Genomic DNA, 26,940 nt, shown 5'->3' with positions numbered 1-26,940 from the left:
GAAAATGTGAATACAAACGAATTAAAGTCCTGTTCAGCCAAAGAAGTCATAACAGATAGATTTCCATTTCTTGTCCCAGTGGAATAACTGGACCAGGCCTTTTGTTGTCAGCAATTGGAAAACTGGACAAAATTCATGAAACATTTGGCATTGGACAACTATAATCCGAGTTCCTGGCTGAGGAAGCAGACAGCATGAGTTCACCTGCTCCCTGGGATTCTTCCTGGAGGCTCCTTCCAGACCCCAGTGCAGGGAGGAGGGTCCCACGCAGGGCATGACAGTTTCACTAAGCATGGAGAGAGGAAGATGGGAGTTGGGGGGAGACTGAATGTGCTAGGATTTGGGGAGGAGCATGAAGGAGAGGGAGAGGAAAAGCTCCAGAAATCTTCATTGGGTTCCCTGTGCATGCTCGTGTAACTCCATGAGGCAGTGCAAAGAAATTCTCATTCTAAATTGAGCTGGCAGAGAGCCCCAGTCCCTGGAAGGGAGGATGGGGCCAGAAGAAGAGGTCAAAGCCAGAGATATGGCATCAAAAGTTAACAGTTGGGAAATGAGATGAGGCTAGCCACAGGACAGGAAGAAGTCTGGGGAGTGGTTTAAAGGCCTGGCCAAATCCAGCTCCAGCTCCATCTGCAACAAAGGAATTGCAGCGAATACCTGGGATCACTATCACTTCTTGGGAATGTGTACCACCTATATGATGTCCCTGTAGTTTGTGTTAAACCTCTACTGTTTTCCAGTGAACTAACTAAACATTCATAGCTATAAAGCCCTTAAACAAAGATATGTTTGTTTCAGGACAGAAGGGACATTGAGGAAGGAGAAGCAGTTCAGGGAGAGAAGAGTATGATGGCCATCACAGAGACAAGCACAAAGCTTTCATGCACTCAGTATTTATTGAGGACCTGATGTCTCACAGGCCCATGCAGGTTGCTGAGGGGGAAACAGAGGCACAGCAAGCCTTTGGCCTGGAGGAGCTCTTGATCCCACTGGGTTACATGAGATAAACAAGTCTGAAGGGTGAAATGAAAAGACAGAGCAGGAAACACAAAAGGCCAAATGGAAAGCCCCAGAGAACAAGTTGGGTTCAGAGGTTCACAAGGCGTCAGGTGGGGAGGGTCCAGAGCGAGCAGCAACGGCGACCCCTCAGATCTGGCCTGTCTCAGGCCACATGTTGGCTGATGGGCTTCTTACAGACCCAGTGATAGGGGGTGTCACAGCGCATGTCATTCCACTTCTGCTCAATATGGACACAGTCTTCTCTCTGCCCGTCCCCATGCTTCCAGTTGTCTGGCTGATTCCTGCCCCAAAACCTGGAAACAAGAGGACTTTATGCTGCCAGACGAAGAAAGTGTCCCTTCCCCCCACTATGGCATAAGGAGCTGAAGTGACATAGGTCTCTCATCTCCTGGTGTCCCTGGATGGGGACAGAGCTGGGCCCAAGGGTGCCCTAAGGGTGGCTCTGCAGAGGTTGTCTCTAGTTACTGAGGATCAAGGGATAGGAAGGGTGTCTGAAGCTGTAAGCCTCCACCCCAGAATTCACATTTAGATACCTTCTGATGAAGGCAGGGCCTACAAAGCGTATAGGGTAGGCAAAAAACAGGGGCACCTAGGTGGCTTAGATGGTTAAACATCTGCTTTCGGCTCAGATTGTGATCTCCAGGTCCCAGGATCCAGCCCTGCATCAGGCTCCATGCTTAGTGGGGAACCTGCTTCTCCCTCTCCCTCTTCCTCTGCCCCCCCAAATGAATAAATAAAATCTTTTAAAAAAAAAAGGGTAGGAGGGTGCCTGGGTGGCTCAATTGGTTAAGTGACTGCCTTCGGCTCAGGTCATGACCCTGGAGTGCCAGGATCAAGTCCCACATCAGGCTCCCTGCTCAGTGGGGAGTCTGCTTCTCCCTCTGACCCTCTTCCCTCTCGTGCTCTCTGTCTCTCATTCTCTCTCTCTCAAATAAATAAATAAAATCTTAAAAAAAAAGGATAGGGAAAAAACAAAACAAAGAACAGCAACAACAGTGAAAACACAGGAATACCCACTCATAGGCTACCTGCCAGCCCTAGGACCTATCCTGTTCTGATGCCCCTCTGTGGAGAGGTCCACACAAGGACCACAACTATACCAGTGTGTATACACACACCCACACACATCATACACATCATATATACACACATATCACACATACATCACATACACAGCCATACGTCTACTCTATATACGCACATCACACATACACATCATATACATATATCACACACACACAACACTAGCACTTACTGGGCAGGAATACACACACAAGACAAGGACGAAGAGTCTCTAGCCAGGCCTGTCCCAGAGTGTGCCTGGGACAGTACCAGACAGTGCTGGACTCACGCTCTGCTCTGGGCAACATTGAATGGCGTCCCGTCCACCCAGTGCCAGGAGCCCTCCTCACTCCTGTCTGTGAGGCCAATCCAGTGGTAAGAGGTACTCGTGAACCTTACCAGAAACGCCTGTAGAGAAAACGCAGTGTTGTTTGACCCTGTGTGAGGAGCTGGTTCTCCCAGCCATGTGGAAAAGGAGGCTAGGCTGTCCTCTCTCTGGTCCTGGGGCATGAAGCCCACTCCTCTGCCCCTCCCTGCACCTTCCATGGTTTGTCCAGGATTGAGGCCAGGACCCAGGTCCCCTCAGAGAAAGCCCAACTTCTCCCAGGTTGACTTGATGAGTGTGGGTTCACTGAGACAAAGACCGACCTGGCCATAGATTATTAAAGAGATGTATTTCATTAAAAAAAAAAAAATAGCATGTCCTTTGACAGACGTACAAGAACAGTCTCAGGAGAACCACAAAGAATGGGCAGTTCCATAAGTTGAAATGGACCAAACCCATGGTGGTCCTTTGACAATAACCCTAGTAAACTCTGGTAAGGACCTTCAGCGGATGGGCCACCAGGCTCTATATTGCCTTTGGTGGTCCTCAAACTTCTGTGTCTGGCTTTCCCAAGAAGCCTGGGTCTCCTGCTCGTGGGCCTTCTACAACCACTGGATTCACTGACGTTAAAATCAGGATTGACCACTAGAGCAGAAGCTAAACGGAAAATGAGGGGTTGGGGAGGGAAGTTATATTCCCAACACTTTAAAGGCAGTCACCCACTGCTGCCTGCCTTTGCCCTTCTTCACTGCTGACAGCTGTGGGCCTCGGGGTGCCTCCCTCGGTCATGGAGGACATCAAGGTTTGCTGTCAGTGATTCTACCAGAGCAAGATGCTCATGGGAACTCAATCAACATTCGTTCCCTGACTGACCTAAGAGACCGCAGGCCTCTGCCCTGCCCGCTGCAAGAGGAGGAAGGCGGAAGGGCCAAAGTCCCTCATCCCACACCAAGCCCATCAACACCAACCACCCCAAGCCTGCAACTCTGACCTGCTCCTCCTCAGAAGTCACCGAGGCCAGGTGCGCTCCCTGGGACACACAGAACTGCTCAGCCTCGTGCCAAGACTTCTTGACGTGAGAAAAGTAATACAAGCTCTTGCCGTAGACATTCCAGCCTTGCAGGATCAGTTGAAGAAGTTGATCTGGAGCAAAGGTTGGGGACGAGAGAGAACGAGGGGCTGGTTGCAGATGCCCAAGAGCTGCCCTTCCTGAACTCTCTTGGGACTGGCCACCGAGGGTCACAAGCCCACATAATGCCTGATGCCCAGTGCTCCGGGGGGGCAGGGCCTGGGAGGCTGCACCCCCAGCCTGATAGCCAGTACACTAGGAAGTGGCTCAGGACACCTGGCTGCATCCCCCCAGGGATCCTCGGATAGCTTTGCTACCCAGACAACACTTTCTTTCCAGACTCCGGCTTTCTGGCTCCATGACCCTCTCTTGCCACTCACTGCCACCACCGGACAGTCTGCTGCACCTCAGTTCCCTCCATCTCCCCGGGAGACTTTGCAGCCATCCACAGCACCACTCACTTCCTTCCCTCCATCTCCTTCCATGTCACCTGCCCACACCCAGGACTGTCCTCGGGACCTGCTCTACCCGACCTTCCCATTTCAAGCTCTGAAAACTCATTCCACCAGCACAAGCCTCTTGTGCTCTCAGCTCTCATCCTTCCCCACTATCACACCCTGCTTTTTAACACCATCTGCATCATGGCTGTTTGATTTGGTGCCACAACAGACTCGCTTATTCATTCATTTATTCTTTTGTTCAACATCCATGGTTCAATGATTTTTAACTTCTGTGAATGAGGGACTATTATACAAAGATCAGTAAGACACGATTCATGCCCTCAAGGAGCTTACAGTCTAGCAAACGAGACAGATGTGTAAAAAAGGTGTTGAAGATGCATTCATGGAAGACCATGCGCATGTTAGAACAGAGCCATAAAAGAGGGTATAGTCTATGTCACCTGGGCTACACATGGCACTCAGAAAGGACACCCCGGTGAGATGTCACTTGAGCTAAGTCTTAAAAGACTGAGGAAGAGTTTGCCTGGTGGTCAGTGCCAAGGAGAGCATCCCAGGCAGGGGGGAAAAGTAGACACAAAAAGTGTGAAGGTGAGAAACAGCATGGCATGGCTTGACCTGCTCACGTGCTTGGAATGGTCAGTGCATAAGGGAGGGGAGACGAACTTGGACAGCTTCACCGGCACTATATTGTCCATCTCGTGTGAAGGAGTTTGGGTTTTTTTTTCCCTGTGAGCACTGGGAAGCCCTGAAGCATTTTAAGAAGGATAGTAGTATGCTCAGATTTGCACTATGCTAATACCAACTTGGTGACAGTGTGGAGACTGAACAAGAAGAAGGCAATCCTAACCAGGCCAGAGACACCAATTAGAATATAACTGCAAATGTCTCAGTAATGACGCTGAGTGTGTAAACCAGCGGTTTTGCATCAGCATCAGCGTCACCTTGGAATTAAGTAGCAAGGCAAATTCTCAAACCCACCCCAGACTGGCTGAATCTGAAATTGTTTCTTAACATTTGGTGTCTTAACAAACCATCCAGGTGATCCTGATGCGTTCCAAAGCCGAAGAACCAGTAGTCTAAACTGAGGATTGGCAAACTGCAACCTTCAAGCAACCTCTTTTTATACATAAAGTTTTATTGGAACACAACTATACCCTTTAGTTTACATCCATCTTTGGCTGCTTTATTGCTACAGCAGCAGAGATGCTGCGACAGAGGCTGTTCAGCCAGAAGCCCAAAGTATCTACTATTTGGCCCTTTAAGAAAACGTTAAGCTAATGGTTCTCAGTCCTGCCTGCCCACTAGAATGACCTAGGGAGCTTTTGAAAAAATTCTAATGCCCACACTACATCCCAGACCCTCCTCCCCGCCAAAAGTCAGAGTTCTGGAGGTGGGTCCCAGTCATCAGTATATGTAAAGCTCCCTGGGTGAGCTCAATGTGGCCCATAGTAGAGAAACACGGGTCTCTGCTAAAGCAGTAGGTGGACATAGGAGGGCATTAGGAGGATAGCAGGGGGCACTGGAGAGGCATTAAGAGGGGCAGACGTCCAGGTTTCTGACAGACCAGGAGTCTTTTTTTTTTTTTTTTAAGATTTTATCTATTTATTTTGAGAGAGAGAACAGGAGCAGAGGGGAGGGGCAGAGGGAGAGGGAGAAGCAGACTCTCCGCTGAGCCAGGAGCCTGAGGCAGGACCCTGAGACCATGACCTGAGCCAAAGGCAAACGCTTAACCGACTGAGCCACCCACGTGCCCAAGACGGGGAGTCTCTTCAGCAGCTGCTCAAACCGCCCCCTCTCGCACCCTTAGCAAGTGACCTCCTACTCTACCTAGGAAGAGACACCACTAAAGATGAGTTCCCTCAGTTTCCTGTTCCCACATCTGCAAACCTAGGTGAACACCTACCACCCCACCTCTCCCTCCCAGCCTCAGAAGTTCAAGTACTTACGGTCCCAACCCTTCAAGGTCAATCCCTCAGCTACTCATTTCATTCTGTCTCTCTGTCTCTCTCTCCTCCCACTGCCTCCCTCTTTGCTGGTTCCTTTCTCCCACCCTCAGATCAAGCCTATCCTCTTAATCTAGAAAAACCCTCTTAAGGAAGTTTACCAAAATGCTCACAGTGGGCTCATACAGAAAATGTAGAGGGGCGCCTGGGTGGCTCAGTCGGTTAAGTGCCCAACTCTTGGTTTTGGTTCAGGTCATGATCTCAGGGTGGTGAGATGGAGCACCTCGTCAGGCTCAGGGCAGTCTGCTTGGGATTCTCTCTCCCTGTCCCTCTGCCCCTCCCCCAGCTCATGCTCTCTTTCTTTCCCTCTCTCTCTCAAATAAATAAATAAATCTTTTTTAAAGTGTAGAAATATTCATGGAAATACAAGCAGTTGTTTTCTCATCATTTCTTTCTCAACATCTGCACATTGTCTATAATCAATACTGAGGTTTTATAATGCAAATATCAACGATTTATGTTTTTTAATCCCTCCCCCTGCCATGCCATCCCCCTACCTCAGCCTCAGCGCTCTCCTCCGTTCCTCAGCCAAGGTCCTTGAATGGCTCTTGAACCTGATCTCTCATTCACACCCTGCTGAGGGTGGTCTGGCCTCCAGGCCACAGCGCTACTCTCCACAGAAACTTCATTCCCAATGACTTGTAAATTGCCCAGACCCAGTGGGTGCTTATTGGTTACTTAATGTAACCTCTCAGGCATTCACCAGAACTAACCATTTCCTTCTTGAAATTCCCTCCTTCCTTGACTTCCCCAACTGCCCATCTCCTGGTTCTCCTTCTGCCTCTAAGACTGCCTTCTCTAGTAGTCTTCTTCAAAGAAGAAGACTCTTTCCCTTCTTGCCACCTGAAGGTTCACTTCCTGTTTCTGCCCTCAGCTTTCTTCCCATAAAGCATTTTATCTCATGCAAGCCCCGCCCCCACTCCCACTGCCACAACCAGAACCAATGTGTCCAGGGCTCCCACAGCTGTGTTTGCAGCTAGGGCCTGTCCCCTACGCTCCCGATGGCCTACAGATGACAGCTACTTGAATACCCGCAAAGCATCTCAGGCTCAGCAGGTCCAAACCTGGCTGCTTTTCTCCCTTCTTTTTTTCCCTCTCGGTTCAGAGACCCATCTGGTCAGCCTTCTTGAAGCCCTCCAATAGACCCTCAGCTCCTGAAGGATAAAACCCAAACTCAGAGGCCTTCCACATCCTTCTGGTGTCTCTCCAGGTCTGCCTAGCTTCCTGGCATAGTGATTTTCAAAGTGCAATCATCAACCCATTCGTGGGAAGTATCAAGGTGTTATTTTTTTTTAAATAGATTATAAAATACCAGAGTGCATCCGTGTGGTAAAACTTATGCTTTTGAAGCGTGTGTGTGTGTGTGTATGTGTGTGAGTGAGTGTGTGTGTGATACATAATTATACTGCATCGCAATATAAAATGAATTTCAGGCTTACATTCAAAACAGCTTGAAAGCCACCGTTCTGGCCCCTGCCGGCTAGCCTCTCAGCCTGCACCTCATCGCCTGCCCTCCTGGTCACAGTCCAGTCCAACAGAACTGTCTGAAGTGTCCTGAACCTCATGGTTTCACATCCTCATGCCTGTGAACCTGCCGTCATCTTAGCCTACTTGTTTAGCAAACACCTACTAGTCCTCCAGACGCAGTTCAAGGGCTCCCTTCTCCACAGTGCATCTTTGATCCTTTTTCCTCCAAAAGGTTTCTCCCCCACTCAGAAGATCCCTTTTCTATACCAGAGGCCATCGACCGGGGAAGGTCCCTTCTCTTTGCTACCCTCCACCCCAATTCCCAGACCTGACTCTCACATAATACCTCTTACGCCTCTCTGCATGCCTTCTACACATCGTTCATCTCTCAAGTGTTGTTTTGTCACTCTGGCCAGAGGACGAGCCACTTGAGAGCAGGGATGGCTGCCTTATGCCACCTCCACCACTGCCTAGGCACATCGAGCCTATTTGGGTGGCTTCAGCCCTTCTCCAGCTCCCACCCTCCTTCCCAGGGAATTGTTTATGCATGTTGATGTAAGCAAAAGGCAGGGGTGCCTGGGTGGCTCAGTTGGTTAAGCGTCTGCCTTCAGCTCAGGTCATGATCCCAGGGTCCTGGGATTGAGTCCTGCATTGGGCTCCCTGCTCAGCGGGGAGTCTGCTTCTCTCTCTGCCGGCCGCTGGCCCTGCTTGTGCTCTCTCTCCCTCTCTCTCTCTCTCTGTGTCAAATAAATAAGTAAAATCTTTTTTAAAAAGTTTTGAAGTAAGCAAAAGGCTTAAGGGACAGAAGATTCTACCCACCCAAGAGACCATACCTCCCCGGCCAAGCTCTCCCATCCCACTTACTTTGGGTCCTCTGTAGCTGCTCCTGGGAAGCAAGGGCCCCACGGACCGTCTCCAGGCAACTCTGCTCCTCCTGGATTTTCGTAGTTAGCGTTTTGGTGTTCTCTAAATCTGCTTTTAACCTCTGGATCTCAGCACTGGCCTTCTGCAGATTGCTCTCTTGCATCTGGATCTTAGAACCTAAGGCTGCAGCAGTTTTCATCCCTTGTTTTAGGGTCTGTATCTCTCTGCTGGCATTTTTCAAATAACCACTTAATACCTGAGTCTTGGAATCTAAGGCATTGACATTTTCGAGCTCTGTTTTTAATAATCGGATCTGAGCATCTGTCTGCTTCAGACTGTTGCTTATGACTTGGGTCTGGGCAGTGACAGTTTCCAAATCTCTTTTTAACAAGTGAATCTCATCACCAGCCCTTTTGAAATGACCTCTTAAAAACTCGATCTCAGAGCTGGTGTTGTCTAAACTGCCTCTTAGAAAAGTCTGCGTCTGGGAGTTTAAAGCATTGGCGTTTTGCAGGCTTCCCTTGACCCTCTGGATCTCAGCATTGGCTCCTTCCAAACTGCTTCTTAAAACCTGATTCTGGGCCCGTAAGTCATTGACACCAGCCAGTTGGCCTCTCAAAACTTGGATCTGAGCATTAGCATTCTTTAGACTACTGTTTGCCCACTGGGCCTGGGCATTTGCCATTTTCAGCCCTGCCTTCAATATCGCAATTTCAGCGTTGGCGTTTCCTAAGCCTTCACTCAGCATGTGGAGACCGATGCTGGAGTTTTCTAAACTGCTTTTTAAGAAACTGTGGGTCTGGGAATTTAAAGCATTTGCCTTTTCCAGATCTCCTTTTAGCTTCCGGATATCCGCACTGGCCCCCTCCATGGACCTCCTTAAGATCTGGGTCTGGAAACTCAAGGTATTGGCATCCTTTAGAACGTCTTTTACCGTCTGGATGTCAGCACTGGCGTTTTCCAGATGACCGCTGAGCACCTGGATCTGAGAACTGACATTGTCCACTCTGCAAGCCAACATCTGGACCTCTGTGCTCCAGGTGCTAGAATTCTCCACATGGTTTTTAAACATCTGGATAGTCTCTTGCAACCCTGCCACCCCGCCAGAGTGGTAGGGATCTGGAGGGAGGAAATCGAGAAGGCAGCCACAGAGGCCCATTACATAGGGAAGCATTCATTATATGGACCAACCATAGTGTCCTTGCATTTCCTAAGGGTCATGTCCAGGACACAGCCCTGAGCGCTCCTCAAGCAGCCTTCTGCTTACTGCAGCCACCCAGACCCTGGGGATGGGCCACCTGAGACGGTGAGCCAAAAGATAAAATAAAGGTGGACTTAGCCATCCCCCATGAACTGAGGGACAGAAGGACTGAAATACTTGCCAACTATAAACTAGCTACCACTAAGAGTCATGCTGGTCAGGCTTGGATTATTTTGCCATTGTAACTGAACTTGAAGCTAACTGATTATAACATTGAGAGATGCTGAAGTTTAACTCCACTTACATTTTACCATTAAACGGGTCATTTTGGGGGCACCTGGGTGGCTCAGTCGTTAAGCATCTGCCTTAAGCTTGGGTCGTGGTCCCGGGGTCTTGGGATCTAGTCCCACATCGGGCTCCCTGCTCGGCAGGAAACCTGCTTCTCCCTCTCCCACTCCCCCTGCTTGTGTTCCCTCTCTCGCTGTCTCTCTCTCTCTCTCTCGCTGTCAAACAAATAATCTTAAAAAAATAAACAAATAAATAAACAGGTCATTATGAAAAAGAAACTAGGTATGAATAAAGCCCATGTTTAGTCTTCCACTCTATTTGTACATTAAGCACGAGGCCTCTTGATTGACTTCCTAAAATGTTGTGGACCGCAAACAGTTTTCTGATCACAAATTCCAGAAACTAAACAAAATAGGTACCTGTAGAGGCAAGCCCTCTGTTCAATCCACACACAGGGCTATGGTGGAGACCCTATCACACCCTGCAGGTGATATGGACCCTGGAGTGGAAAGGGCCTTTTGAAGGGCTGGCATACCCAGTGTTACATAGAGCAAGAGTCCCCACAGAACAGTTTGAGAATATGGGAGACCTGAGTGAAAGCCCCGGTCATTGCGGTCATTCAGGGAACTCGTAGCCCCTTTTATCTGCATAATCATTCCCACCAACCCCACCTGCAGCTGCCTCTGGTCCTACCAGTACCCTTTGCTCACCTCACAAGCTAAGACCTTATCTCAGATATTCATGGTCTAAGACTCTCAATGCCAGCTCTCTGGGAGAAGAACCCAAGTAGGCAGGGACCCTTTCTGGAAGATTCCTGCCCTATTCCTCATGCCCTACCTAGGTAAATGTATGAGGTCTCAGCCACTATGCTGCGGTAAGGACAGGTGGGGCCAGGTGGCCCTTGAAGGTATGAGAAGTCCAGTCAAATATTCTGCCTTGTAAAGACAGACAAATACATCAATGGGACAGAACAGAGAATCTAGAAATAGACCCACGTATATATGGACGATTGATTTTCAACAAAGACACAAAAGTAATTCATGATAATGATAATTATGATAATCTTTTCAACAAGCGGTAGTGCAACAATTGTATATCCCATGCTAAATAAAAATTAACTTCATACTTCATACCATTATATAAAACTTAACTCAAAATTAATCATAGACCTGAATGTAAAACCAAAAAGTGCAAAATTTCCAGGAGGAAACATAGGTAAATGTCTTTGTGACCTTGGGGTAGGTTTCCAATATGAAACCAACAGTATAATCCATAAAAGAAAAAAAATGATAAATCAGACTTTATTAAGATTTAAATCTTGTTAGGAGAAAGAAAAGACAAGCCATTAACTGAGAGAAAATATTTGCAAATTACATGCTGATAAAGGAGCAAAAAAGAGTACATACCATAGGATCCTTTTCACATAAAATTCTAGAAAAAGCCAACTAGTCTATATTACTGCAAGTGGACAGGCTGTTGCCTGGGGATGAAGAGCCAGGGGAGAGGGAAGGATGTCAAAGGGCACAAGTAAACTGTGGGGGGGGGGGATGAATATGCTCATTATCTTGATTGTGGTGGTGGTTTCATGCGGATCCACATAAGTCAAAACTTACCAGAGTGCATGCTTTAAATATTGCACCTTATTATGTGTCAATTACACGTTAATGAAACTGTGTTTTGTTTTGTTTTGTTTTTTAAAGATTGTGTCTTCTTGTGAGAAAACTGGAACCCATTCAGGGGCATAGGAGGCATCAAAGGAGAGGCTCCTCCTAGGGTCTGCACATCTGAATGCCCCAGCTCTCCCACTCCACCCCCACCGCCCTGTGGCTACTCACTGTGGGGTTCCACACCTAACTGTCTGGTTGTGTTGTCTCTGGGAATCATGGCTGGAAACTCTTGGAAGGAGGCATAGGGCTCCAGCGGAGGTCTTGGCTTCTGGAGAACTGAGACACCCATTCCTGGGTCAGCACACTCTCTCTGCACGAAGACTGGCAGAACAGGCTACCCCACCCTCGGTCAGGGACCCAGAAGGAGGGAGATGGCACCCCTTGGACTTTCCCCCATGGGCCTCAACTCTTGGGAAGACACCCCCTCACCTTGGACGGGGACCTTGGTTGAGTTTCAGGTAAGATCTGGTTCAGGCCTGGGGCCAGAGGGTAGGCAACTAGCCCCTGTGGGACCTTTATGCAGGAAGAGAGAGAGAGGCAGTGGAGTTCGGGTCACCTAGGAGCTTACCCACAACAAAGAGAGCCACCAGAAAGGAGACGAGCGTCACAGCCATAACTGCCATGCTAGTCTGAACAAGCCTTGGCCTCCTGGGGGCTGCAGGATCCCCTGCTGTAGAGTCCAGCCCTGCAAGGGACAAGCCAGTGGACAGGAGGACAGTGTGCTGTGCGGGCTGGACAGGGTCAGCCCTCGGGCTCAGTCTCCTGCACTGATGGGGATGAGAACACAGGCCATGCTTATCATGGAGATGGGAAATAAAGCACTAGGAAGTGTTCACCAGAGCTAATTGGGGTTATGGTAGCAAGTCAAAGGCAAAGAGAAGACCACAGAACCCAGAGGAGGTGCACAGGGCACAGATCCCAGCACGGAGAAGGGCAACAAACATGTAGTTTGCATGGAAGAAGAAAGGAGGGAGACAGGAAGGGACAGAGCAGGAACCTGACCTCTGAGTCCCAAGGCCAGGCTTCCTCATGAACCCTGAACAGAGCAGGACTCACAGCCCTTTGGGACAGCTGCGTCTCCCACAAACTGACGTAGGTCAGTGCTGAAGTCTTCCTCTGCTGGGGTCAGAAAGCCCTGCATGGGTGCCCTACAAAGAGCTATGCCTATTGAGTCTGGGGGTGTGATTAGGGATAAATAGTGTACAGGGAAATCCATTCTAAGGTGGAGAAACACCAGCCTAGAGCCCCTGAGTCCTTGTGGGGCCAACCCAACGTGCAGAGATGGGACTCAAAACCAGGTCCCTCCGAATTCAAAGTTCACCTTTTCCTTGCCAGGTTGCCATCTCCAAGAGAAAGGGTCTGGGAGGTTTCATGCAGAGGCTGGGGTGTGCACCAGGCTCTCTGTCCTCACCTGACCCACCTTCCCAGCCCTTGCCTATTTATTCTGGAGGCTGAGACAGAGAAGAGCCAAGCTCTGGCCTGCCAGGGAGGGGCTGACAAAAATGGCAAGGGCGGGGGGACAAGCAAGCCAGTCCCTGAGGAGGATGGGCTGACGCCTCAGTTTTCTCACCTCGGGGGTCCAGGAAGACCCTCTGGTTGTCTGTGTAGAAGTGGACCCTGTCACCATTCATCTCTTCCTTTACCGTCACCCGTTCCCCGCTGCTCTCTGCCATGGGCCCCTCACAGGCTGTGCAGTGCACCAGTAGCAGTGGGAAGTAAAGCTGAGATACTCCGGATTTATATGGCCCTGAGTAGGAACTCCCTCCCCTGCTGATTCTGCAGAAGCGCCCCAGCAGCGTCCTCTCCTCCCAGGCTCCCAGGTGCCCGTCTGCCCTATCCTCTCCTCTCCTTGCCAGCATCAGCACTGGCCCTCCCCTCAAGCCCCTCACCCCACTCTCCACTCTCCAGCATAGTCCCCAAAACTAGCCTCTGCGCCCGCCCGAGTCACAAATACTTTTTCACGGCCACTCAGGAGGGGGTGGGGGTCCATCTCAGCTTTCCAGAAAAACATCCTTGTGACCTGGGGTTGACTCTTAAATCTAGCCCCAGACCCTCTCAAGTAACAGGAGGTCTTTGTTTTTGGTCTTTGTCCCCAGTTCCTTGGAATTTCCTAAGTGATAGGACTATCTTCTTTTATTCACAATACCTGAGTTTATGCTAATGAGGTGACTCAGGGTAGGCCCCTAGATAGTTTCAGGATGGGAGCCAAACCCAGAAAAACCAAACTCCCACCTGTCCAACCCCACCCCCCATCCAGGACTTCCAGGTAGGAGAGGGGGCCTGGAGATGGGATTACAAAAGATTCAAGGAGTTTCCTGCTTGGTGAATATATCCGCCTGCCTGGAGAGGGTCACGTCCCAACTGCATAGGAACAGAGGTTCCTCTGCTCTGGACTCTTCTGGACCTCGCCCTACGTACCTCTTCCTCTGGCTGTTCATTTGTATCCTTTACCATAAACTGTAGTAGTAAGCACAGTGTTTTCCTGGGTTCTGTGAGTCATTTTCAAAGCTGAGGGGGGTCATGGGAGCCCCCCGATTTGCAGTTGGCTGTGCAGAAGTGTGGGTTGCCTGGAGAGCCCATTTGCTGGTGGCATCTGGAGTGGGGGCAATCTTGTGGAATTGAATCCTTAACCTGTGGGGTCTGTGCTAACTCCAAAAGTCATTGTGAAAATTGACTTGAAGTGTGGAATACCCACTTGATCTCAGAGAATTGGCTGGTGTCAGAAAACAGCAAATAGGACCCAACTTGATCCAATCTTGCACCTCTAGCTGATTGCCTCCATGCTCCCTTGAGTTGATCCGGTTTGAGACTAAGTAAAAAGAAACTGATGGATATGCCAATGTGCTGCTTAGCAGTGAGATCCTGTAACTTCCCTGCTTCAGGGGGTTCCTGCTGCTTGTGGGCCTGGACTTAGAAGACAGGGAAGTGAGGCATCTAGGTGGAGCTGCATGAGCCCCAAGTCCCCAGCCCCCAAGGGGATTAATAGATGAGCAGAATCAATACTCCCACTGGCTGGTCAGTTCATGAGCAGAATCAATTCTCCCTAAGTCAGTTCAAAGGTTAATGGCGGATTCTCGTTCCTTCGTTCCCCAGTACTTCAGATGGTTATAATCTTATTAAAACGGATCACATTTTCTTTAACTCATAAAGTCTAATTACCTATTTGTCCCCTCTCTCACCAGCGACCCGGTGACAATATGTCAGTTACTACCTTGCAAATGGCTTGTACCATCCTTCTTCCTATTTTCACTCTCAGTTTCTACATTCTGTTCCCACAGCTTTTCCCAGATCCTGGGGTCAGCCTCCCACAGGCTTTCCGAGTGCTAAGAAGCCTGCAGCCCAACTGAAATGGTGGAGACGCTGTCCCGCGAGTGCCTTGCCCCGAGGAGGGGTCGGGAGAGCCGCTTCCGCCCAAGAAGAGCTTGTGTCACAGAGGCCACTGTCAACTCAGCCAGCAGCTAGCTGAGTGCACAGCGGATGTACAGGGTGAGGGAGAGGGTGCTTGTCTATGCGCAGTTCATGATGCCATGGCAGTGTGTGTGTGTGTGTGTGTGTGTGTGTGTGTGTGTAGAGGGCAGATGCAGCATCTGTTGGCCTATTTCCTCCTATCCATTGCAATCTGACCTGAGAGTAAAGGACACAGGAGGAATTTTAAGGCACCCATTTCTGGAGCAGTCAACTGCTCTCCCTGAGACCCCAGGAGTGTCTAGCAAACCCCTTCACCTCTGTGTGAAAGGAGAGTTGCTTGAGGTCCCTCCCCAGAGGCCCAGAAGAGCAAGAGCCTGCTTTGGTTTCCATTTCCCCACACTCAGGAAGGGCCCAGGCCAGGCCCACTCAGAAGTTGGTTCTTCCTGGGGCCTGAGAAGCTGAGGGAGCCTCAAAAGCAGAACTGGAAGTGTAGAGTCTGGGCCAAGATAGGGCATAGTCCTGCAATTGTGGTGGCCTCAGGCATGACTGGCAGGACTCCCAGTCCTGCCCCCTCTTCTCTGTCTCCATTCGCCTCCCACCCCAGGCTCTCAGCTCTTACTTCTCCTATAAGAACACCATCTGCCAGCAGGAAACACCAGGAGGTTGCTACATCCTTACTGAGAGGTTTTTCTGTTCTCTGGCCAGAATAAATCAAATGGACATTTTATACATTAATACCAGAACCATTCATCCGCTGGGACCTCTTACACATTGGTTTTTCCTGACCTACTGAAGGGCACAGGCCACACTCTCAGAGGTACAGTCGCCTAGCTGCAGAAGCTTTTCTTTCTTTCTTTTTTATTATTTATTTGAGAGAGAGAGTGAGCAAGAGAGAGCATATGCCAGGGGAGAGGCAGAGGGAGAGGGAGAAGTAGACTCCCCACTGAGCAGGGAGCCTGGTGCGGGGCTCGATCCCAGGACCCTGGGATCATGACCTGAGCTTCAGGCAGATGCTTAACCGACTGAGCCACCGAAGCGCCCACTGAAGAAGCTTTTCAGTTACCCATATCAACCCTTAATGACACAGGATGGCCAGCTGTCTTCCAGGGAGTAGCTAGATCAGGTAGTTTTGATGGAAAGGGGAGACCTGCAGCCTGCAAGCTGGGACCCTCAGCAGCTGAGAGCTGACAGTCTCCCGTCTTCTGGCATCTCTGCTGATCTTTGTCTTGAGAATAACCCTTCCCTCCTGCTCAGCCTGTCCAGTAGGGTGGAGGCTAAGCCCAGACCCAATTCCCAGGCCCAGGAACGAGCTTGTGGATCGATCAACATAACCCATCTCTCCAATCTCCATTATTGCTTTAGGGATGAGCATGTCACCCAATGCTGGATTTTTGTTGGAACTGTTGGAAAAGGGACTTCATTCCTCTGAAGCTGCAAAACCATGAGGTTGTAGGCAAGGAGCTACCCAGAATGCTGCTGGGGAGAGTCTGCCTGGCCCTGATGCTAAGCCAAGGCAGCCAAAGGGTAAGGCTGGAGGGAGGCAACTTCAGGGCATGATGTGAGCACCCAGCTGCACAAAGTGTCCTAAATTGCGTCCCACAGCAAATCCAACAACAGTGACAACAATTTTTCCCATCACAGGTCCTGGTGCCCCATCTCACCCGGCTTTAATTCGGTTAATCTTCTAACTGTTATCCCTGCCTCTAGTCTTGCCCCCCTCAAGTCTTGTCACCATATTGCAGGCATAATGATCTTTAAAACAAAAAATCAGGTATCCACATACACATTACCTAGCTCTCTCAGCCAAAAAGATGCAATCACATCCGGGCTGCAGTGACCACACACGGCACCCAGATTTTGGTTTCTAATATCATTATTCAAAAAAAATGAAACCAGGGCTCTTTGGAGAAATGGCTGATTCTAAGACCAGGGCAGGAAATATACAAAATGAATCTGGAGTATAAAAAAAAAAAAAAAGATGAAGGAATGTTAAGAAAAAAAAGACACAGGAGCCACCTAAAAGAGCTCCTACTGGCCAAAACTGGAACAATTTGAGCAAGAAAATAAATGAAGTTGTATTGGACTATAATCCAAAGTATAAAACCCATGAATCCATACTGATAAAATAAATGTTTGAATAAATAAACACATAGATAAATCTCCCACAGAGAAAAATCCCAAATAATTTGTGTAGATACTCCATCTTCAAGAAAGTAGGGCATAACTCCGCACTCCTTAAGGGTGGGCTGCAGCCAGTGATTGTTACCGTCTAAATGTCCGTGTCCCCCTCCACATTTGTATGTTGAAATACTAACCCCCAATCTGATGGTATTAGGAAGTGGGACCTTCGGGAGGGATTAGATGGTGAGGGATTAGGGATTAGGGTGGAGTCCTCATAAATGGGATTAGTGCCCTCATGATAGAGGCCCCAGGGAACTTGTTCGCCCCTTCTCCCATGTGGAAGGGCATAACAAGACACAAGAAGTCTGTGACTGGGGGAAGGCCCTCCCTCAACCATGCAGAAAGGCAGGTACCCATGAAGCGACCTCACTGGAGAAGTGAGCCCTGTATGTGGGGGTAAGTGAGTCAAGATCACGAGATCCTGACACATGAGGCACAGACTCCCAATAACAAGTATATCCTCACTGACTCAGGCTCTTTCTGTTTGGAAAAATGACAATGGGGTGGAGGGGTGGGACAAGCCTTGTCATAGCATCCACATGCACAGGACCCCGGAGGGTCAGGAGGGCTAGGCCGGATCTAAGGTGGCACCAGGAAGCTCTGCAGCCAGAGTCCTTGGGCCTTCACTCGCTGACCTCCCCTGGGCACATCAGCTCCTCTCTCCTCTGCACCATTCTCTTTTCCCTGCCAGATTCGCTCCCATGTGCTCTGCCTTTCTGCCTTGGAGCTTCTGCTTAGCCCTCATTTTTGCAGGTGCCCCGTGATGGCCCTAGCAGCACTTCTCTAAATCAGGGTCTTCCAGCTGGACTTCCCTATTAGCTGCCTCATCCCCTGGGTATTGCTACCCCAAATTCCTTCCCAGAGAAGTGGTCAGATGATCCTGCTCACCTCTTCACACCAGGACCAGCCTCGTTCTGCTCACCGCCTGTTCATCCCAGTGGTGAGTGACGCAGTCAATTCAAGCTACTATAACAAGAATTCTACAAACTAGGAGGCTTACACAAGCGAAACCTACTTCTCACCGTTCTGGAAGCTGGGCAGTCCAAGATCAGGGTGCCGGCAGATCCAGTTCCTGCTGAGAGCCCTCCTCCTGGTTTGCAGACTGCCATCTTACCGTAAACCCGCCTGGTAGAGAGAGAAAAGCAAGCTGTCCTGCCTGTTTTCATAAGGGCACGAAACCCTCGGTGAGGGCTCCACCCTCCTGACCTAATTCCCTCCTTAAGGCCCCACTTCTAACACCATCATGTTGGAGGTTAGAGTTTCAACCTCTGAATTTTGAAGGGACATAACCATTCAGTCCATAGCAGTGAGGGAAGGATCTCCTGCCCTAAATAGTGGAAGCTGACCAAACAGATGGCATCTAACACTGAACGGAGGAGACGGACGATCATTTCTTAGTCCTATACCCACAGTCTGGAGGAGGACACCACATAGGATATAGGTGTCCTCAACCCCCATGGGGGTTATACCCATGGGCGAGTGAACCAGAAAGGACTGTGGAATGCAGGCACTGTAGTAACAAGAAGATACAGTGGCGCTGATTCCTTCAGGAGGACGTGATGGGCTTGTTGGAATAGCTTCCTGGGTTGGCGGGCAGGGGGGTTCGTGGAACCCAGTAGGTTGAAAGTTGGGTGGAGTGCAGCTGGTCCAGTGGACAGAGGAACTAGCAAGGAAGGGTGACCATCTAATGAGAACAGGCTCGAAGATTCACAGCAGCACATGAAATTGTAGACCTTACAATACAAGTTTCTGAATCAGCTGTCCCAGTGACAAGTGCCACCTCGGGAGGAAGGCAGAGTGTGGAGCAGGGCCACACACGCTACTCAACGTGGCAGCCCAGACATCAGGACTAACATGGCAAGTGGGAGAGTGACATGGAGAGCAGCATGATACTTGGAAACCCAAAGGGATAGCTTCCTAGAAGCAGCTTGTATTTAATTTCTGTATCAGCCCGTGCGATGACCAGAGAGCCAACACTGGGAAAAAATAAAATTCTCCCCTAATTTGCTGCTTGGAATTATGAGTAGGCACAAAATATTTCTTAGTGAAAATGTAGAATTCCCTCTTGCCTGCAGTAGCCACACTGGCTTGCCCGTCTTCTCTGCCCTGACGCACCCATGCCCTCAGACCTCAGCAGGCTCTGGAACTGGCCTGCAAGTACTCCTGCACGGACACGGTCACTGCCTGCCCATCCCTTATCCATTGCCATCATTAAAAAATCCCATTTGTCCCATGTTTCTTCAAGCTTACTCTTAATGCCTCTGCCCTAAGCCTGACCCCCTTGCACCCAGAACACCACCTGCTGGTCACAGTCATTAAAGGAAGATGTCCTAACCCCAGGACCCTACTGAGGGCCCTAATTAGGACCTAAGGAGAGGAGGGTGCTCTGCTGACCCCACCCCTGCACTCACACCACATCCTCCCTGCTCCCTCTCTGCTCTCCTCCTGGAAGGCACAGCCCCTGCCCTGAATCCCTGCCTTGGCCACCGGATCAGGGTTTGGACCTGATACCCATGAGCGGGGTCTTCGTGAAGAGTGGGAAATGTTGCCAAGTCTCCCCCTCAGGAGTAAAGCCAGGCAACAGAAGATTGTCCAGTGAACATCGGAGAGGAAAGACCACCAAGAGGGGTGTGACATTGCAGAGCTCACTCTCCTTTATTTCAATAAAAGCCAGGGGTAAGTACGCTTATATTTTGTGGCATTTCCAGGGCTGGGTCTTCTCTACCCCTTGTCATTTTTGAACCCCCAACTGGGATACCCCAGAACTTTATGTCCAGCAGAGCAGATGGCCTTACCGGCACATTCACCTGTACATCCAGGATTAAAATATGCTCACAGAGGTAAAACATGGTTTACCCAGGCAGTATTTTATTCTAATGAAGTTTGCAGGTGAACTCTCTAGGGACAGAGGACCTCTTCCTCTGTACCTAAAGGGCAGAGAGGAAATGCAGCCCGAAGAAGATGTGTGGGAGGTGAGGCAGAGGGGCTGGGCTGGGTGGAGGACTGCAGCAGACAGAGCTGGACCACGGAGTCCGCCTGTGAGGCAGAGCGAGAAGGAACGCGGATACTGATCCAGCTCTAAAGGGGGCTTGTTTCCACGTCAGCCCCTGACCTGCACCAGTTGCCCCCACCTCAGAGAAGAAGGGGCTCAAACATCAGGAGATGTGGATGATAGAGAGGGCAGGCAGTAGGGTCACGGCCTGGACAGGGTCACCAAGTGCAGAGCTCTTCCCACTGAGAAGAACACGGCCCCCATAGGCAGGCAACTGGGAATTCTATGGGATCGACTGGAAAAGCCCTAAACATTGGTATCGGGAGAATTGTTTGGGTGGTCTGGAGCAACTTTCATGTGATAAAACAGGCTTTTCTGAAGGGACAGGGAACCCCAAGGTCCTGACCACCTTACTGAGGCTGTTGGAACTTCTAAACCCTCTCTGCCTTCCTCCCCCTTTCCAAGATCTCCCTTCCATTCCAGCTGCCTCTATGGGGTCGGAGAATTCCCAGCCAAAGCAGGTGAACTCCAGGATGCCTCTGGGACAATCCTGAAGCCAGGAAAATGAGGGTGCAAAGTCACCCCGGAATTGGAAGAAAGGGGCATTTTCTCGAGTTCAACAAGCATTGGAGCCCAGTGTGCGAGCTTGGGGCCAGTCCTGTCATGGTTCCGACGGGATGTAGGGCTGTTTACAGATGAAAAAGAGCTTGTTGTCACAGGAGGCATCATTCCATGACTGAAGTGAGGACATCTTTATATTGGCACAGTGTTCATTGTTCCCAAAATTGTTGGGCTCACCTGGAATCCAGAACCTACCAAAGGAAAAAACAAAGAAAAACTGTTTCCAATGAAGAAATGAGTGGCTTCATTCCCAGCTATGATCCCGGGTGATGGCATCACGTTTTTGCTCCCATGCCTGAGAGGAAGGGGATTGGTGAGCCGTCAACCTCAAAACCTGCAATCACTTGCCCAAGTTAGGGTCAAGCCAGCCCACTGCTCTCAAGGCCCTACGCAAACCCATACTGGAAAGCCCGAGACTTAGAACAGGGGCCCTGCTGAGGCTGGGTGGAAGGCCATGCTGCCAAACACCAGAAGGCATAGAGAGGCCACGGATTTGTTCCCAGTCCCATGAGCAATGAATGGCAGAGAACAGGGAAGAACCACAAACCCTGTAGTCACCCCATCCTTTGTGCCCTGGCCCTGGCCTAGGAAAATCAGGCTGGGAAGGAGGCTCTGGGGCTTACCGTGCACTCTGGACCTTGTCAAATGGAGTCTTATCTACTCAGTACCAATCCCCCTCACTCCCGGCTTTGGTCAGGCCGATCCAGTAGAAAAGTCCACCTGCCATCTTGTACAGAAACTCCTGTAGGGAAGGAGAAGGAGTGAGACGTCGCCACGACTCACAGCTGGAACATCTGTCTCTCCGGGTGTCCTTCACCTGTCCTCAGTGACAGCTCCACGGACACACGACACACTGACCTCTCTCAAGCCCCTTCCTCTCCCCACCCAGAGTCCATCTTCCAAATTCTGATTTGTCTTTGCCCCACAAATAACAGACACAGGACTCAGGCCTTTCAGCCCCTCAGGAAGCAGGTGTTAAGCACAAGAAAGACTCAGCTAAACCCCAGAGCAGGGACCCCAGGAGAAGGGCCCAGATCATAATAACTAAACGTAGTGAGCACTTAATATGCATCTACTCAGCTATTCTCTGAAGCAGGGACTATGATCATGTGTGTTTCATTGATGAACAGGCTGAGCTAATGAAGTTAACTAAGCTACCCAGGGCTCTAGGGCTAGTCAGGGGCAGGGTTGGGGCTCTAAACTGACTCCAGAGCACACACTCTTACCTACCCTACTAGCCCAGCTCCCAGATGAAAGGGGCTCGTTCAATATTCTGCTGACCAGGTAGGAGACTTCTTGGGTTACGTAGTATTTTTAATGCTATTTACAAATGCTTTTGTTTTCTGGGCCCATGGAAAGATTGTACCTCCCAGCCCTCTCTGAAGCTGGGACTACTGCATCATTTGCTTTGGTCAGTGAAGTATGAGCAGAAGTGATGTCTGTTATTTCCAGGCAGAAGTTTAAGAGCCAACATGTTCTCTTTCCCTGCTTCAGCAATTGTGGAAACGTACGTTGAGATGAAGTCTCTTTTGGCGTAGGTCCTTGAGTAACCACAATGGGCAGAACCCCTTGCAGGCCTTTGTTGGACATGCAGTGTAACTGAGAAGTAATCCTCCACTGTCAGGTCACTGATATTTGGGGATTTTTGTCACTGCACCATACTCCTGCCCATCCTGCCTGCAACAGCTATTAATACACCCCCTTCCAAGAGCCGATCAGAACAGCACTTACCTGTTCACTCTCTGAGGCCACTGAGGTCAGGTGTGAATCCCTCGACATACAGAACTGCTGGGCACTGTACCAGGTCTTTGGGATTCGAGAAAAGTAATAAAAATTCTCCTTGAAGTACTTCCAACCTTGAGAAATCATCTGCAGAATATCATCTGGAGAACAAGGGTGAAAGATGAACACTGGGGTCCCTGTTTCCTCTGGGTGCTGGCTGCAGGTGGCTCTTGAGTGGGATCTCAGAGACAGCAGTAGATGGAGCTGGGCTCTGGGGTCCTGGGTTCCTTGTGTGGGGCTCAGGGACACTGTCCGACCTGCTGAAAGTCTGGCTGAGAGTGGTAGAGTCTCTGGGCTAAGATAGAGACATTGATCAAGAACCTGTCTATCCCCCGAGAGGGAAGCAATTCTCTGTTGACCATCACAAGGGGCTGAGCCCCCCGGCTTTGGGGAAGGAACTCAATGGATAAATAGCTAGGTGTGGGCCAGGACAGAGACTCCCTAATGACTTCATACTCTGTGCCTTGGTGTGAGAGCCCATGCTGGCTCCTGGTCCTTCTCTCCTGAACAGCCTCCAAGTCCTCCAAGCCCACTGCTGAGCCCTTGCTTCTTAACTGTCCAACCATGCCTGCCGGTTCCTCTTCCCCTTCCTTCCACACACACCAGCCTGATGGCCTCATGCTTGAGGCTGTTAAGGCCTCACGGGCCACTGGTCAGCTTGCAACATTCTTTTCTGAGTCACTTACTTTGCCGTTTGAGCAATTTGCTGATGTTCTCCAAACTGCTCTGGAGTCCCCGGACCTTTGCATTTAAAGAACTGGCTTTATCCAGATCTCTTTTTAACACTGGAATTTGGGCATTTAAATCATTGACCTCCTCCCATCTTCTTGTTAACATCTGGATCTGTGCATTGGCTTCCTTCACACCGGCTTCCAGCTTCCTGATCTGAGAACGCACATGATCCAGGCTGGCATTCACCGTCTGGACATGGATGCTGCTTGCCTCCACGTCACCTCTATTCCTCTTGATCTCAGAACCCAGGGTGCTGATGTTGTCCACACGGCCTTTCAGCAACTGGGCATTGGTCTTTACATCTGATATTGTGTGCATAAACCAGGGATCTGGATTTGAGAAAGTCAAGAGGTCAGCCAAGGGGATTGCCAGGGACTGGGAGTGTTGTCAGGGTGATAAAAGGAAGGGAAAGGAGGGGATAGGCTCAAGCTACCCAAAGACCTGTTGCTTACCCTCCATTCATTCATAATGTACTCATTCAACAAAAATGCGATGGGCACTGAGTGCTGGCCAGGAACTCTTGGAGATGCAGATAATGCAAAGACTAATAAAACACAGACTCTGTTGGAGGACCTCACAGGCTAGCAGAAGTGGGGATTAGTACCCAGTGCTAAATTTCCTTTGTGTGTTCAGGGAACAACGGATGCCCTAGTTACCTGCTTGTTGCATCCCCGGAGCTCCATCACCCGCTTTCCAGCTCTCTCCCCTGCAGTGACATCAGCTAGGGCAGCACCCTTCCCACATCTGCCCATGGGCCCCCTGTGGCCAGGACGGGAGCCAGCCAGGCAGGACAGACTTCCAATCTGAAAGTGACTTTTCCTCCAGAGAATATGGAAAGAGGGAATTATGAAACCATTTCTCCCCTTCCCTTGTCCCACCCACTGTCACTCTCTGTTCAGGTCACAGGCTTGCATGCTAGATAGGAGACCAACGACAAACCAAGAGGAAACTCTGCTCAGAGGCACTGAGTCTGAGACTTTGTCCCAGAGCCTTGAAGGGAAAAGACACATGTTCCCTTCCCCTGCTTTCTGGAGACCTGGTGGGAGGGAGAAGGCTCTGCTAGCAGAGAACATGAGGGGCTGGGCAACGGCAAAAGAGGAGGAAAGATAAGTCACACATCCGGTGAACAAGTAGGAAGCCTCCCTTGATGTGAGGAATGGGAATCAGCAGGAATGGGAAGAAGAATGAAGAGAGCATGAAGGGGTCCTGGTAAGAATGGTGAACCAGGAGATCTCTCTGCTCATTGGCAGATTCTCCACCTCGTCGGTTGGGGCTGAGGACACAGTTGGAAGTCCCTCTTTTGTGGGGTCAGGAAACAGTTTGCTCGCTGCTAAGAGCTGCCCACAAGGCTCCAAATAAAAGGGACACAGCTCGGGGGGTGGGGTGGGGATGACATGGGATGAAGAAATGGGTGAATGTTTCCTGGGGACAAAAGAGCATATCCTTGAGCACAAGCATGCAAGTGCTGATCCCAATCAGGAAAATCTCCCTGGAATCAGGAAGGAGAGAGGAGCAGCTCATCTTACTGGGGACAGGGGACCCCATGAATGCACCTAGAAAGAGGAGAAATGAGACGAATGGAAAAGCCAGAAGTGGGAGACATAAGTGGACAGCAGGAAGGAGAGGGTCTGGACGTTGAGGGAGCTGGCTGTGGAGAAGGACCAAACTGGAACAATAAAACGTGAGGACTTACAGAGAGTGGCCTGCAGCAGGATGGAGGCGGTCAGGCCCAGCGTCAGAATGATGAGTGTAGCCCGGACCGTGAGAGGCTTCCTCAGAACCAGACATGGGCCCATCCTGGGAGGAGGCTCTACCAGAAGAAGAGGAGGACATTTGTTGAAGGACCCACCAACAGCAGAACACAGAGCAGCAAGCAGATTCTGAGCAGAGGCTGGTGCTTGCCTCGGGGCCAGAGGGAGATGTTCTGCTTATCCACAGTGAAGTGCACATCTGGGACCTCGCTCTCAGCAGCCTTCATCCTGCACACTCACCCCTGCAACATACGTGCTTCCAGCTGACTGGCTCCCCAAGGACCTTTTATCTAGAAGAAATGGGAAATGAGTCCCACAGGAGGTGGTCATATCATCCCAAAGTTCCCCATTCCTGGCTTAGGCACCTTGCCTGGCCTCAGCCACAGCTCAATCCTCTCTGCAAAGTTCTGAGCTCTCAGGAAGAGGCCATTTGTCTTCTCCTCCAGGGGCCTGTTACATGGACACTTTTCCCTATTGTCCCAGCACTACTTAGTTCTCTTATAAGACTCCCTTCATCCGTCATCCATCTACACATGCATTCCTCCCACAAATACATACTGAGCGCCTCCTAGGTACAAGGACTGGGCCACAGAGATGACTAACTCACAGTCTGTACTCCAGCAGCTCACAATCTGGGAGGAAAGACAGACCAGAGCAAATAAATTACAACACAGTGTGATGAGTGTAACAGTAGAAAAATATGCACCATTCAAAGGAAGCACAAAGATGGAATAATGGTAAACAGTTCCAGGGAGAAGGATTAGCATATTCAGAAGTACGGGGGCATAAGATAGCACGGAGGTCCATTTGGTGGTGTTGGAATGTAAAGTATGTGACAGGAGTGGGAAGGGCATGGGGCTAAAAAGGTACCTGGGGTCATACTAAGAAGCTTGAACTTTGACTTATGGGTGACATGGAGCCAATGAAGGCCTTCAGGCAGGAGAGAGACAAGGAGAGGGACATTGAAGAAAGTTCACTCTGATAGTAGTGAGGAACATCAAATAGGATGTGGGAAGCCTAGAAGCAAGGAGACCAATGAGGAGACCACCACAATAAAAGACTTGCTGTTATTAAGGCATCTTAGATGATACAGCATCCCTCTACAAAAGTGGGGCTTGGAGATTCAACATGTAAGTGTAAGATGTGGGTTCTCCTCCCTGCTTCCTGCACTTGTGAGCTTCTCAAAGTGGGAAGGCTCAGTGCCATCAGGCCAGGAACTGCTCCTTCATATGTGGGAGAAGCTAAGGGCAAAGAGGAGCTGATGTGGGGCTCAGTGAAGGACTACGTTCTCTCCTGGGAAGCTTCTCATGCTTTGAAGAAGTCTGCCACATCCGAGAAACCTGGTACATAACAGATTCTAAACAAATATTACTTGGAAGGTAGGAAAGAGAAGATGGAAGAGAGGGCAGGAGAGAGGGAGGGAAAAGGAAGGCAGTTGGTCCGGACTAGATGGATGCTGGCTGGCTGGATGGATGGATAGATGGGAAATCAGTGGATGGAAGAGTTGATGCCTGATCATTTCTCAACCCTGAAACCTACAGTCTGTGGAGCAGGATCTGCCTTCCAGAAGCTACTGCTTCTTTCTAGCAGTTCTCATTCATTTCCACAGCAAAGACATGAGAGAATTGTGATTTATACCTTACCCAAAAATGCATGACAATTCTGGCCCCACAGGACGAGAAAGCTGGCCCAGCCTTGCTGAATCTGGGCCAGTGGATCTGGATGACAGTGTGGCATCAGGGACAAGGGTTAGAAATAAACGAGGAAGGCCAAGGAAATAGCCACCTCTCCTTGCAGGGGCTTCTCCTGCTTTTATATCTGAGAGGATCCCACCTCCCTACTCAGCCCACTATACTTACGAGTCCCTTGCTGCTCTCTCTCCAGGTGGGCTGGGCCTCAGACTGGAGCTGCTCCTCTCACTGGATGAGGACTGACCCAGAGGGGAGTCTTCACCACACTTTCCACATGGCGGGAAAGAAGCTGGGCCACAGGGGTGGTGTCCCTTTCACCCTGTCTCATCTCCCTACCCACATTCTGCCTGTAGTT

The 26,940-nt window shown here is 50.0% G+C and overlaps 2 protein-coding genes across 2 annotated transcripts; both read right to left on the bottom strand.

Annotated features, from left to right (window-relative positions):
* Window positions 1-1,162: 1,162 nt before the first annotated feature.
* On the bottom strand, window positions 1,163-13,058 carry CLEC4F (C-type lectin domain family 4 member F). Its single transcript, XM_028116138.2, has 6 exons — window positions 12,998-13,058; window positions 11,996-12,112; window positions 8,272-9,390; window positions 3,399-3,550; window positions 2,372-2,490; window positions 1,163-1,313 (listed from the first exon to the last, which is right to left on the bottom strand). Exons 1-6 carry the CDS (start codon window positions 13,056-13,058, stop codon window positions 1,163-1,165), a joined length of 1,719 nt encoding a protein of 572 aa, XP_027971939.2.
* A 7,611-nt stretch (window positions 13,059-20,669) lies between these two features.
* On the bottom strand, window positions 20,670-25,121 carry CD207 (CD207 molecule). The gene is given in 6 exon segments (XM_028116121.2): window positions 20,670-20,820; window positions 21,253-21,371; window positions 22,361-22,512; window positions 23,098-23,472; window positions 24,837-24,953; window positions 25,046-25,121. Coding segments are annotated over 6 exon segments (990 nt in total).
* Between the last annotated feature and the right edge of the window lie 1,819 nt (window positions 25,122-26,940).

Source organism: Eumetopias jubatus, unplaced genomic scaffold (genome assembly GCF_037043125.1).
Source record: "Eumetopias jubatus isolate StellerSeaLion01/CBP00866 unplaced genomic scaffold, mEumJub1_p1.0 scaffold_9, whole genome shotgun sequence".
Classification (NCBI taxonomy): Eukaryota; Metazoa; Chordata; class Mammalia; order Carnivora; family Otariidae; genus Eumetopias; species Eumetopias jubatus.
The sequence above is the reverse complement of the archived record's forward strand: the minus strand, read 5'-3'. Positions and strand labels throughout refer to the sequence as shown.